Source organism: Plectropomus leopardus, chromosome 17 (assembly GCF_008729295.1).
Source record: "Plectropomus leopardus isolate mb chromosome 17, YSFRI_Pleo_2.0, whole genome shotgun sequence".
NCBI classification, from domain to species: domain Eukaryota; kingdom Metazoa; phylum Chordata; class Actinopteri; order Perciformes; family Serranidae; genus Plectropomus; species Plectropomus leopardus.
The window spans coordinates 3,119,347-3,133,498 of NC_056479.1; the positions used below are offsets into that span (position 1 = coordinate 3,119,347).

At 41.1% G+C, this 14,152-nt stretch overlaps 1 protein-coding gene across 1 annotated transcript in view; it reads left to right on the forward strand.

Annotated features, from left to right (window-relative positions):
* The window catches only part of smg1 (SMG1 nonsense mediated mRNA decay associated PI3K related kinase), a 64,769-nt gene extending 51,508 nt beyond the window's left edge, over nt 1-13,261 (forward strand). The window contains exons 53-64 of the mRNA XM_042505560.1: nt 180-369; nt 1,604-1,884; nt 2,791-3,000; nt 3,816-3,953; nt 4,299-4,451; nt 4,556-4,735; nt 5,661-5,888; nt 7,487-7,698; nt 7,780-7,880; nt 8,861-9,037; nt 10,340-10,446; nt 11,990-13,261. Of these exons, the coding sequence (XP_042361494.1) occupies nt 180-369; nt 1,604-1,884; nt 2,791-3,000; nt 3,816-3,953; nt 4,299-4,451; nt 4,556-4,735; nt 5,661-5,888; nt 7,487-7,698; nt 7,780-7,880; nt 8,861-9,037; nt 10,340-10,446; nt 11,990-12,067 (2,055 nt within the window). The 3' untranslated portion in view covers nt 12,068-13,261. The remainder of the gene's footprint in view (nt 1-179; nt 370-1,603; nt 1,885-2,790; nt 3,001-3,815; nt 3,954-4,298; nt 4,452-4,555; nt 4,736-5,660; nt 5,889-7,486; nt 7,699-7,779; nt 7,881-8,860; nt 9,038-10,339; nt 10,447-11,989) is intronic.
* The last annotated feature ends 891 nt before the right edge of the window (nt 13,262-14,152 follow it).

Genomic DNA, 14,152 nt, shown 5'->3' on the forward strand with positions numbered 1-14,152 from the left:
ATACTGGCCTGTAACTGAACTTGATACAGTGGAGGTGTGGTCAAAAATATACCTGAGTGATATCAATTTGCTTTTACCCTATCCAATAGTCCGAATTATTTCTGTCAGTGACAGTTCCTGGTTGAATAAAGGTTATGGTTACCCATATACAAACATCCTCTTCTCCTTGTTCTCCTCAGCTGAGTTCTCTGGAGGTGCCTCTGGCCTGGAGGAAGGTGGATGTTCTGAGGGAAGCTCGAGCCACACAGCTCCACTTCTTCGACAGCCTGAATCAGCGGCAGCTCATGGAGGAGGTGTTCTTCCTCAAGAGACTGCAGACCATCAGGGACTTCTTCAGGCTGTGCGCCTCCTTCGCTCAGACTCTGTCAGGTAAGAGCTCTTCACTGCCACACTTTAACAAGGTACCCACAGCTTCCTGGAAGTCTGAAAAAGCCTTGAATTTAAAAGTCTCAAATTTAATTTATAAAGGTCTTAAAAAATGTTTCTGTCCTTTCACGGTAATGTTGCTCATTACGCGTCCTTGCTGTGTTTTGGATGTTATCAGAAAGTTGGTGACGGTCAGTGTTTTCACGCAGGCGCTCTGCACACATCTGACTCCCGTCTGCCCGCAGTCACACCGGCTCTCTGCTCTGTGGGGTGATGCGGCGACGTTGACAGCTCCTTACGGGGTTCTTGACATTCATGCATCTTGATGATGACCCGATGACTATTTATTTCACAAAATATTAAACTACTAAATTTATACAGTTGCAAATCAAAATATTCATGGATTTCACATAAAATCATATCACACTCTATTTAGGCTGACTTGATGCTGCTAGATTGCTTTGGTGCTCATTATGCTCAACTTCAGATGTGACGTTTCTATGTTTGACTGTAAATAAAGACACATATATAGAGAGCAGAGTTCCAAAAACTGTAGTCTCTTGTATTTGGTGACGCCCACTGAAACACTTTCACCTCACAGCAGGAGTGGATTGCTGCACTTTCTGATCCGAATCTACTTCAGGCTATGTCTGTTACTTTTAACTGAGTCAGCTTCAGTCCACTTTGGAGCTTTTGTGACTGGAAGGTGCTAAGTTAGGTCATTGAGAAAGGTTTGGTTTATTCATGTAACGATCTTTTATTTCATTTAATGTTTTTAGAGTACAGACACACCCACACCTCACAAAGCCACATAAATCACATATGAATGTGAGTAGTAATAAGATGTTTTATTAAATTTGATTATTTGGTAAATAATTATTTTTAGGGCTAAAAAACCAAAACAGATTTTAGTATTATATCCTTTAAACGTTTGCCAGTATAGCCTTGAAGTTGGCATTAAATTTCACTTCAGGTATTTTTTAAAAAGGTCTTAAAAAGTCTTAAATTTTACTTTGAGAACCCCAGGGGATACCCAGTTTAAATATCTGCTTGCTGAGACCGAATCAAACTGTACAGGAGTGTTTCTGAGGCAGAGAAATTTTAATATCTGGGCTTGGCTGTTTGAGAATGAAAATTTCAGTGATATCCATGATCAAAAACCATCAGTGTTGGAGCTTCACTGGCCAGCTTTTTACTTGCTGCTGTCTGACGAGTGTGTGCCACATCTTGTGTTCAGGTACGTGTCCCCCAGCTGAGGACCTGTTGCCTACAAATGGACCAGTTGGTTTGGGGAAGCCTCTGTACCGGCGTCCCAGTGCCACGGGGTCAGGCGTGGCGGTGGTCAGTGAGGAGCAGATGACCCGCCCCATCAAGGCCTTTACGGCGGAGTTTGTTCGGCAGATGCTCATGGGTCTGCCCAGCCAGGCGCTGGGTGTGGCCCTCTGCAGCACCCTGTCTGCTCTGGGCCTGGATGTAGTGGCCCAGGTGGAGGCCAAAGATTTTGGAGCAGAGAGCAAGGTACCAGAGAGAGTGTGTGTCTGTCTCTGTGTGTGTGTGTGTGTGTGTGTGTGTGTGTGTGTGTGTGTGTGTGTGTGTGTGTGTGTGTGTGTTTTTGTGTGTGTGTGTGTGAGAGAGAGAGTGAGAGAGTGTGTGTTTGTGAGTATGTGAGTGAGTGAGGAAAAGATGGTGTGTTTTTTATTTTTATACTGTAAATCATTAGATAACATTCTGGGTCACTTTTTCACTACTGTACTGGAAATATGATAAACTAACTCAATGGTTCTTAAGTGCTCCAGCCATTGGGTCCAGATTTCTCCTTAGTCATTAGTTCAAGGTCTGCACATAAGACAAATTACCACGTAATCAGTTTTATTTGACAATATGTAAATAACACGTAGGTTTAACATACAATAAAACGAAACACATTGCAAGAATAAGGTGCAGTTAGTTAAAACCAATATTTGAGGACACTGGGGCTTTTTTAAAGGGCATAAAAAGCCACATTTTAATTTTTTTTTTATTTTATTTCCCTTTATAAATATTTTAGGGACTTTAAAATGTTTTGATGATATTCTTTTTCTCTAAAAATTTTTGGGCAGTTTGTTTTTTCTCTGAACATTTTTGGCAGTTTTTAAAGAAAACATGCCTTCCAGAGCGCAGGCCCATTGAAATAAGAATTGCCTAAATGACACCATTTAACACAGCCAGAAACATTAAAATTTAAATTGCTTTTAACACATAAAAAAGGGTCCACAAAAAGACAGTTTTTAACAAACTTGTCATGGTCGCAAGTCACTTGTGGTCCTGTAAGAATTAGGAAAATCTTACAAATAGACCCTTTTATTGCTTGTGTACCTAATGTGTACCACATATCTGACCATGACCTGATGATGAGCTAACCCACGGTGTGTTCTGGCTCTGAAGGTGTCTCTGGACGAGCTGTGTAAGAAGGCGGTGGAGCAGGGCCTGGCGTCGGGCCGGGTCTCCCAGCTGCTGCTCAACAGAGCCACGGTGCTGGCCTCCTCCTACGACACGGCCTGGAAGAAAGTGGACCTGCTGCGGAGGCTGGACGCCAACCTGGAGGCCGCCAAGGCCAGCCTGCAGAGGAGCCAGCTGCACATCGCCATGTTTCAGGTACGGACACAAGAGTGTGCTGATGCCTCCAATAACCTGACTTCAAACCTATTGATTCCAGTGGTAGCCTAGATAACCAGCAGCCACAAAAAACACCTTTTATGCATATAAGTACAACCTTAAGGCTGGAGATTTTTATTTATTTGTTAACATTTGTGTGTTAGCAGCTGATTGACAGCATTTACAACATAGCATAGCTGTGAGCTACACGTGCAAGTTAGGATGGACCTGTAATAAAGGGAATGAATGCTGTTTGCTTGCTTAAACACAACACGACAGAATTCCTTGCCATGGCTGTCCTGACCAGCCGCAGATCCCCCCTCCCCGTTCTCCAAACTTGACATCCTGTCGGAGATGCTCCCAAAGAACATGCCCTTTTTTTCTTTTTTAATTTTCCTTTTTTAATATTATTATTATTAGTTCATTTATTTTTCTCAGCCCTCCCCCAAGACCGTCTCGTCCTTCTTTGCTCATATAGTATTTCTCATGTTTTCTTCCTTTAGTTAGTAATTTCTATAGTTACTATTGACTCCCCTTTTTCCCCATCCATGCACGCACACGCACACACAGAAAAACACACAGAAACACACACACACACACACACACACAATCTAACTGTCTAGTGTTTCAAATTGTTGCCCTGCTTTTCTTGTCCTATGCTGTTTTTTTTTCATGTCGTCACTTGAATTGCACTATTTGTGTCACTCGTTATTGCTGTATGTTTCAATGTCAAAAAAATTTGATTAAAAAAAGTTAATAATAATAATGTCAGCACTAGTTCTTCCAGGTCTAACTCAGTGTGTCTCCTCTTCCAGTGGCAGCATGAGGATGTTCTGGGTCCCAATAATCAGCCTCTTAGTGTCAGCATCCCTCCTCGCTCCGTCATCCTCAGCAACATGAAGAAGAAGCTGTACAAGCTGAGTCAAGATGAGGGATCCATTGTCGCCATTCAGGTCTGTGTCGCACCCTCATACAGCCCCTTGTGTTTAATCGACAGGAACCAATCAATTAATCAGTTAGATGTCTTGAGGTTTTTTCAACAGTTCAGAAAAATGCCACTTTTGATTGTGTTCTTTATATGGATATTTGTTATTGTTAAAAAGTTGCCTACATGGGTGAACAACAACACTGCAGCTAACCTTTTACACATCTTCATCTCCTCCAGAAGTCATTATGTGGGAAAATGGAATCTTTTATTTATTTATTTATTTATGTATTTATTGCTCTAAAGGTAGCTGTAATTTGACTGTAAAATAAGATTTTAATATTCTATGTTATTTGCCTGTTGGTGTCCTCAGGAGAAGCTGGCGTCGCTGGAGGCTAGCATCGAGCAGCGCCTGAAGTGGGCCGGTGGAGCCAACCCGGCACTGGCCCCCGTCCTGCAGGACTTTGAGATGACCATCAGAGAGAGACGTGCCATGGTGGCCAGAGAGAACCAGCGCACCAGCCAGGTAAAATTAAGGGCCCATTACTAAATCTTACTTGACTGGGCTCTTTCTTACCAGCCCTAACATTTGATGGATGACCAGTGGTGAAGAAAAGCCTCCTCTTCCAGGTCACCTTCTTGTGCTCCACCATCTTGAACTTCGAAGGCCTTCGGACCCGATCCCCCGAGGCCCTCAACATGGACGCTGCGCTGTTTGAGCTACTGAAACGCTGCCAGCAAACCTGCTCCTACGCTGCACAGTTTAGCAGCACCGTGTCTCCACTGGAGCTCCAGCTACTGCACAGACTGGTGGGTTTGACCTCTGACCTCTACACACTATAGTCCTGTAAAAAACACAATGACGCTGTAACTTAACAGCAACTGCATCAGAGGCAACAGGTTTAGAGATCCTCAACATTTTCATTTTAAATAGATGATTCATTTTGTTCTTTGTAAAAGTTATTTGTCACTGGAAGATCAATTTCAATAGTTCCTGCTCTGCTTTCTCCTAAAATGTTCTAAAATGAAAACAGAACCTCTCTTAACCTTTTGAAATCTGGAGCGACTTCAGTTTTTTTTCAATGCTCTCAGATGCCTTTCACAAGTTTTTAAACCTTTGAACCCTGAGCAAATTTCTTTCAAAAACATGAAAAAAAGGCAATGAGCAAAGTTTCACAAATTGCAAGAAATTAGTAGATTAAAAAAGTTGTAAAAAAAGCCAGGAAAAAATATCTAGGGAAAAAGAAGAAAGCTTAGGAAAAATTGTATTTCCAATGATCCTAAGTATATATTAAAATTTTGTCACAAAATTATTAGACTTTTCAGTGCCTTTTCCAGGTCCCATATCCTTTTTTGTTTTGTTTTACTTTCTTTCTTGTTATTATTTATTTATATTAATTTTTACTCATTTTCAGGTACGTTTCTTGTATTTTTTGTTACTAATTTCTTGCTCATCTTGGGGTCATTTTTCTTTTGTTGCTTATTGCCTTCTGCCTTTTTTTTTTTTTTTTTTTTTTTTTAAAGAAATCAAGCTGATTTGCTCAAGTTTTAAAAGTCATCTTTCTTGCTTGGAGTCCTCTTTGCAGTAAAAGCATCAGCATATTCTCTTCAAAACATTGTGTGTTTTTGAGATTCAACCAACACACACACACACAAAAATGGTGTCTCACTCAGCAGTTCAACTGCAGGTCAGAAACTCCACACGGTACCTTATTCTCGCTGTTTTGTACCACAGAGTCCAGTGCTGGACCTGCCCATTGGCAGTCCTGATTGGCTGAGCTGTGCCCAGAGGCAGCTGGAGGATGAGCTGAGCGTTGAGCGAAGGACCCAGGAGGAACGGGAGCAGCAGCTGGAGTCCTGTGGAGAGACACTGCAGCTCCTGGTCGACTCCATCAAGACCATCCTGTCCAACCACAACCGCCAACTGGCCGACGTCAAGCACCTGCTCAGAGCCATGTCCAAGGTACACTCAGGACCCAGTAACATAAAGGAAGAGTTTGGATTTATGGAAGTGGGGATGTGTGCAAGCTTATCAATAGTCAGAGTGTTACATTCAGTAGATAATTGCATTGAGAAGCAGCAGGAGTGCTGACTCAGAAGCTAAAGCAATGTGCTGCTGTGGACTGGGGTAGCAGCAAAACGTAACCACCCTAAAACAGAATTCTAAAATGTCAGTTTAGATGTGCACTACATTGAGAGGATTCTTGCTGCTTTATCTTAGCGTCAGACAGCCCTGTCCCACCAAAGCCGCAGCTGCATTTCCCCATCTGAGCTCTCTTCAAAGGCAGAATCCATTGAGAAAATCAGAAATTTTAGCTTGCTGAACACTGGAGCTGCTGGTCTACTGCTTCAATCAGTAAGCTAGTTTGTGTTATCCCGTGACTTTGTTGAATCTACTAACCCTTTTTAAATGCCAAAGCCACACAATAACACCAACTAACTATCTGATGGAGGCAGCAGTAGACCAGCAGCTCCTGTTTTCAGTGATGTTAAATCACTGTTTTTCTCAATGGAGGCTTTGAAGAGAGTGTTAACACAACTTCATATCTCTGACAGAAAGGTAAAAATATTCCAATATTGGTGAAAATATTCCAAATATAGCATTTTCTTAAACTGATACTGATTTTTTTTTTTTTTTAGGTGGCTGAAATAGTTAGTCAGTTTGTTTATTTGTTTGTATTTTTGTGTCATACCAATCTGGCCCACCCCATGGGATTACAAGACACCATCATAGTACTAAGCACTTGTCATCTTCTGGTTTTACAGATATCAGCAAAATACATAAAATAAAGTTACAAAATAATATTTGACCAACATTCTTGCAAAAAAGAGCTTGTTTTTTCCTTTCCCATGCTTTCTCCAGATAATGAGCTAATGTAAATATTTCGTATGTTAACCAATTTAATCTTTGTGCATCATCCATATGTACTAAAAAAATATCTGTTTTTGTTATTAAACAAAAAAATGCACAGGCTACATAAAAAGGGCAGTAAAAAACAAATTTAATTAAATTACTTTCAATATCAGCCAAATAACAAATCCTCATTTCTTCCTCTAAATTCATTTACCATCCCTATTCAACCATAAGTGTTAAAATAGCGATTCTCAGCTGAAATAAGTTTTATTGCTGAATCCGTCCACAGCAGCACATTAGTCAACTCAGTCTCCTGTCTTCTTCAAACTGGGGGCGTGCTGACTGACTTCTGCTGTTTATAATACACTGTCTATGGATGAATGCCTCACATGAACTTACTTCAAAAGTTACCTTTTAACACATGCACATGATTTTTCATAATTCTGCAAAAACGTGCTTTAATTCTTTATATATATGTGTGTGTGTGTGTGTGTGTGTTAGTGTGTGTGTGTGTGTGGAAAAAGTGCAGAAAAGGGGTAAAAAATAAATGTAATCAATCTGAAATTAAATTACACAATAAAGTGCGTCAGTCTGTGTCAGACACGTGTTGCAATACCTGCTGTCTTTTTCATGCAGTTTAGTTTGATGGTGACCCATCATGGATGGAGTCTGTTTCAGTCATCGTCTGTGTTTACTCTGTCATAAAGGATGAAGAGGCGGCGTTGGCGGATGGCGAAGAGGTGGCATATGAGGGCAGCGTGCGTCACTTCCTGTTGGAGTACAAAGCGTGGCAGGACAACATCCAGCTGGTCTTATTCACGGTGGTGCAGGCCAGCGGGCAGCCGCGCAGCCAGGAGCAGCTGGAACTGCTGGAGGAGATTCCTGCTACTCTGAAGGAGCTGCACTCCCAGAGCCAGAGGTACTCACACACACATATACTGTATTCTCATACACACATTTAATTTCCCTGTATTAATATTGTGTGTGTGCTTCACCTCAGTGTATATAACGGCCTGGTTAGCTTTGCCTCCCCACTGGTGACGGACAGAGACAGTGAGTGTGCCAGTCCTGTTTCTGCAGCACAGACGAGCTTTGCAGCAGGTAAGACACTGCAGCCACCTGCCAAGTGCACAGGGCATGCCTAAAATAAGACAGGGTGCGTACGGTCATGAAAAACTCAGTCATGGAATTGGCTAATAGCAATTTCCAGGCCTGGAAAAGGTATAGACATCTAAATATACTGTAAAAGTTTAGAAAAAGTCATGGAATTTTGTTTCACAGACATGTATAATAACACATAAGGTGTTCAAGGACCATTGGAAATCCACCGAATCCACAAGCCCCAGGGTTTGAAATGCACGTCATCCTTAAAATCACAAAAAAAATTTGTACAGTATAATTTTTTTTAAAAAGTTTTTTAAAGAAGGAAAAAATGACCAATATTTTTTTAAGACACCATGCCTTCCAAACCTGTGGGCCTATAGGTTTGGAAGATATATATATGTGTGTATATATATATATCTCTATATATATATATATATATCATGATATTCTTTATTCTTTATATATATATATATATATATATATATATATATATATCATGATTTTCTTTATTCTTTAAAAAAATTGAAAAAAATATAATGGAGAAAATTTTGCCTTCCAAACCCACTTTGTGTTGTTGTTGTTGTTGTTGTTGTTGTTGTTGTTGTTGTTGTTGTTGTTGTTGTTGTTGTTTCCCCTTAAAAATGGCAACCACAGGTCTGCAGGGCATGTTTTCTTTAAAAAGTTATAACGAATAAATAACAAATATTCCATAAGTTATATTTAAATAATGAGTTCTAACCCTGCTCTGAATTCATTCTTTTATTATATATATATATATATTTTAAAAGACTATCATATAGTAATGGTCATTTCAGAGAATGTATGGTTTCAAAAATTAACCTAAAAGTCATGGAAATGTATTAGTAAAAATGTGTATAAACCCTGTACATAAAATGTAGATAGATTAGATGCGTTTAATCTGTTGCTGATCAAAGTGTGTCAATTAACTGTTTTTCTCATATGTGGTTTGACTGCAGCTGTGAAATGCAGTGGGATAAAGACTCAGCCAGACTCAATGTCCCAGAACGCACGCAAAGCTCTGCCTCGGAACCTGGGAACCCCCACTGATACCCCACCCAGCACCCTGCTGATGAACAACAAAGGCCTCAACCCCAGCCCCAAGAGGGCTGTACGAGACCCCAAAACAGGACGAGGTACTCTTCTTCACCATCTTCAGTCACTGCTCACTGCTCTGCAGCTGGGAATCTTTTTTTTCACAAATTAAATGCAGTGCAATACATGTAGTGTAGCAAACACTACAAAGCAGTACCTGTTACGTGTGTATCACCCGCAGGATTTATCACGTTTGACTTCCAGCATCACATGACCTTGAAATTAGGTTGTTAAAAAAAAAAACCCTCTGTAGAGCAAGATGATAAACAGAGAGACAGAGATAAATAGTTTGATAGTGATGTGGCACCTGATATTTTCGACAAATGAACAGGCCAGCATAAGTCATTAGTTAAAGGAGTGACAAACTGCATTCATTCATTCATTCATTTATTTTCAACTATGGCTTATTCTGTCGCGGGGTAGCTGGAGTCCATCCCAGCTGAGACACCCTGGACAGGTCAACCATTACACCGCAAGGAAACGGACAATCACTCACGCTCACATTCAAACCTACAGTCAATTTAGATTCACCAATAAACCTGCATTTCTTCAGACTGTGGGGGAAGCAGGAGAACCCGCAGAAAACCTACGCTGGCAAAGCGGGAACATGCAAATTCCACACAGAAGGGTCTCCTCACCCTGAGTTCAAACCGGGGACCCTCTTGCTGTGAGGTGACAATGCTAACCATTGCTCCACTGTGGCGCTCATTCTATACTGGATTTACAGCATTATTATAGCAGTAAACCACTAGTTTCTATGCATTCAGTTAAGTAATGGCGTCCTGAGCAGAGAATGAAGCCATGCTCCATGTTTTGTTTTTGGGTTTTTTTGTAATACATAGTCAAGTCATGCATGTATTTGAGTCACAATGGTGTATCCTAATCATGGATTTTTTAATAAGATTAGATAAGACAAAATCCTCCAAAGGAAATTTGTGTAGGGCAAAAATGCTGAGTGCAGCTACGGAATACATGATAACAAATAAACCCGCAAGACAAACAATATACACTTCGACAGATAAAGGGAAAGACAACAATTTAACAATTACAATGAAGAATAAGGAAATTGCACATACCCTACCCCTAGCTTCTGGGTTTTATTCCAGAGCATGCAGCCCACTAAATAAACTGATTCTGTAGTGTTTCTCCCGTTGGCCCCACCTGCAAGTTTTCACCTGGCTCATAGACTTAACATTTTTTACATGAATCTTTAGCAGAAATGTTAAGTTAAAGATGGTTGAGGGAGACTTGGTTTGGATCTATTTGAACCTGGATTTCAGACCTGTGAGTGAAGTGATTGTGGTGAAATGCATGGCTCTGAACCTCTGCTTGCTGTGTTGCAGCTGTCCAGGAGAGGAACTCGTATGCTGTCAGCGTGTGGAAGAGAGTGAAAGCCAAGCTGGAGGGCAGAGACATCGATCCCAACAGGAGGATGAGCGTCACAGAGCAGGTAACCCTGGAGACACACTGGCTCTTATGACGGATTTAAGGGAGTACTTAAGTTATTTATAGCACGTTAACTCAAATTATGTCATATCTATGGTGAACGAAGAGTCCAAAAACAGCAAACATTGTTGATTAATTGAAGTAAATGGGGACCAGGTTTAATACTAGAAAAAACTCGATCAGAAGATCTGTTAACAAACTCACAATTAACTTTCTCAGTGGAATCCAAGTGTCATTTATCCGGTCATATGCTCGCAAATTCCCAAACATGTTGCGTTGCCTTTCTGATGTACTCAATGACCTCTGAAAATGAGACACAAGCTCCATTTACACTCCCTCTTCAAGGCAGAAATGTTAAGCCATTATGCATCCTTGCCTTTCTATGTAAAAGGGATAATCGTGAAGTTGGGGGTGGAGTTGACGCGCCTTTAAGCACGCAGTGGAGGTAGTAACAGGACCAAAACGACGGGAAAGTGTTCTTATCTGTACTTTTACTTGAATAAAAGTACAGATTTCTGACCAGGAAATGACCTTGGTAGAAGTTAAAGTAACCTATTAGAATATTACTTAAGGAAAAGTCTAAAAGTATCTGATATTTACTGTTCTTAAATAATTGTTTTTGTGCCTCTGCGGCAACGATAGCCGTGGTCGGAGGCATTATGTTTTTGTCTGTCGTACATTTGGGACATTCCTATTAACCCCTTCAATGAATTTCTTCAAATTTGACGCAAACATTCACTTATGCTCACTGATGAGCTATTCCAAGAGAATGTTTGAGCCAAATCTGAATAAATTCCCTTATGGTACTCTGAGATAACGCTTTCTCAAGAATGAGACGAATGTAAGGTCACTGTGACCTTGACCTTTGACCTACAAAATCTAATCAGTTCATCCTTGAGCCTACTCAAATGTTTGTGCCAAATTCAAAAAAAAAAAAAATCCCTCAAGGTTTTCTTGAGATATCACGCTCAGAAGAATGAGAGAGACGAGGTCACAGTGACCTTACATTCGTCTCATTCTTGAGAAAGCGATATCTCAGAGTACCATGAGGGAATTTATTCAGATTTGGCTCAAACATTCTCTTGGAATTAACGTTGAGCTGATTAGAAATTGGTGTTCAAAGGTCAAGGCCTCTGTGACCTTACATTTGTCTCATTTTCATGAATGCAAAATCTGAAGATGGCCTTGAGGGAGTTTCCTCAATTTTGGCACAAACAGCCACTTGGACTCAAGAATGAACTGATTACAATCTCTTGGTTGAAGGTCAAAATTCAAGGTTACGGTGACCTCATAAAACATATTTTGGGCCATAACTGAAGAACCTTGGGTGCATCCATGTCTTTAAAGACATGGGTGTAAATTGTAAGTGCAACTTGACTGACAGTTACGTGGCCCTAAATCTTTTTAAATAAATTCTTTAAGAAGTTGTATGTCAGGTCATGTTCTGAAGATCGGACTTCATAGCGGCTCTTCGGCGCAATCACTGTGTAAAAAGACCTTAAAGTTGTGAGACATGTCTCCTGAGCTGTCCTGCTGTTTGGTTGCAGGTGGACATTGTCATCAAGGAGGCTACCAACATGGACAACCTGGCCCAGCTGTATGAGGGCTGGACCGCCTGGGTGTGAACGCCATGCCGCTTCATGTCTTTGGTCCAGCGAAAGGCTTGGAGATCCACCAGAGTCCAGCGGGTCTGGGGTGTCGGAACAGCAGCACCGGGCCACACTGGGGGGAGGAAACGGGAGGCGGATGGCTTAGTCCGCCCTCCCAAACTCCTGGGCACCCAAACTGGGGCAGCGTCCTCGTAGCACCGCTGCAACCACACTCCCCCAACCACCGGCGATCGGGCTAACACAACGCTTAGTGGGCCTGCAGCCCCCCCCCCGCATTCCTTTCTGGGGTTTGACCAGGCTAAGCAGCGCCGAATGGGGGAGGGGGGGGAGGAGGGCAAAAGGCCTCCTCACCCTCAACTTAGAAATACCTTCCCCCCTCACCTGCATAGCTCACTGTCAAGTTGTACCCATAAACATCACTGCATCCTGTTGAGCCAATCACAGTCCACCGAGGGCAGGAGGAAGCAGGAAGTGAGCCGTCTCCCTCTGAAGCACACGGCCCACACGCTGTGGATGGGACTTCACCGGGGTTCAGACGGATGGGCCGTCACCATGGCCACACTTGTTTTTCTCTTATCTTTTCCTGGATGGCGTCGTGGCTCTGATTGGCCAGGGGGTTCCACGGTTGGGCAGCAATGACGAGAACGAAGGTTCAACGGGACTCTCGCGGCTACACGGACACCCACCTGAAACAAAAAGAGATCATGGTGGGAATCAAACTGTACTTTGGTTGAAAAACAGTAAAGACTTTGACACGTGTCTGAAGATTTAGATAAAGTGGTTTTCTCAGGAAGGTTCTTTGTGCTTTTGTGGATAAAACTGAAGCGTCGCGTCTTGTGAAAACAGTTTTGGACGGCGAGCGCGGAGCGGACACATAAAGGTGGAGTCTCTTGGACGAGGAAGGACCTCCGTCTGATTCTTTTTCTTCGGCGTGCATCTTTAGTCTGTGTTTGTAACTCTGTTCAGTCCTTCAGACGGAACTGTAGGAAAGTAGATTTCTGCCTTTTTTGACTTTGCCTGTCAGGAGCTGTTTCTCGCCTCATACATAGTCACTCCCCAGCCCTAATGCTTGCATTTTATTAACCTTGACCTTCTAGTTTTACATTTTTAGTGGGAGAAATTCTGTTTTTGGTGATGGTGAAAAATGTTAATTCTTAAAGCTTTTATTGGATTTTGTTGGATGCCAAATAAACGTGGAACTGAGACGTAGTTAGTGTTTTCTCAAACATCTTTAGATCGACCTGATGACATCAACCGCATGTAAATCAGAAAACTCACAAGTATGAATCTGCAGTTATTATACATCTCTACAGCTTTTATAGAGGGAATTAAAGATGACATTTGGTAACATTGTTCTAGATCAAAATAAAGCATCCTCAATTTGTGCTCGTCACAGAATCTGGCTGTGGCGTAGACATGAGTTGTGAACAGTCACAGTAATCCCTTTTTAACATTTAATCAGTATTTTATAGCAACTGAAGCTATCAAAAAATATTTTTTATAATTTTTTAAAAAAGTTTTTAATTATCTCATACTTTTTATTTCCTTGTTTTTTTCGTTAGAATTCTAAGCTAAAATCTAAAAATATACTTGTAACATATTAACTGTTTTACAATACCTTGAACTAAGCTTTAAACTGGTCAGAATAACACTTTTACATGGTATTTTACATAAATCACCGCTTTTCAGACCGACTAATTAACCCTTTCTGGATCAGCATTGTTTTTCTTGTGCTGCTTTCAGGAGCCTTTCAGGTGTAGTTAACCCTTTGAGCCCAGAGCAAATTTGATTTGCGTGGGGAAAAGGAAATGAGAAGCTTTGCAAGAAATGTTCTGTAAGTTGGAAGAAATTAGTAAATCTTGAAAAAAAAACATCCACTACATCCAGTATTTATAATTGTCATATTCACATATTTATAATTGTGTTGCAGAATTACTACTTTTAAGCCCCTTTCTTCTGGTCCTTTCCTTTGTTTTTTTTTTTTTTTTTTTTTTTTTTTTTTTTACAAAATTCTTGTTCTTGTCAGTTTTAAAGGGGTTAAACATGAGAGGGAAAACTGTTGCATGTTGAGTTCTTTCAACCTGCATCATCATGCATTTT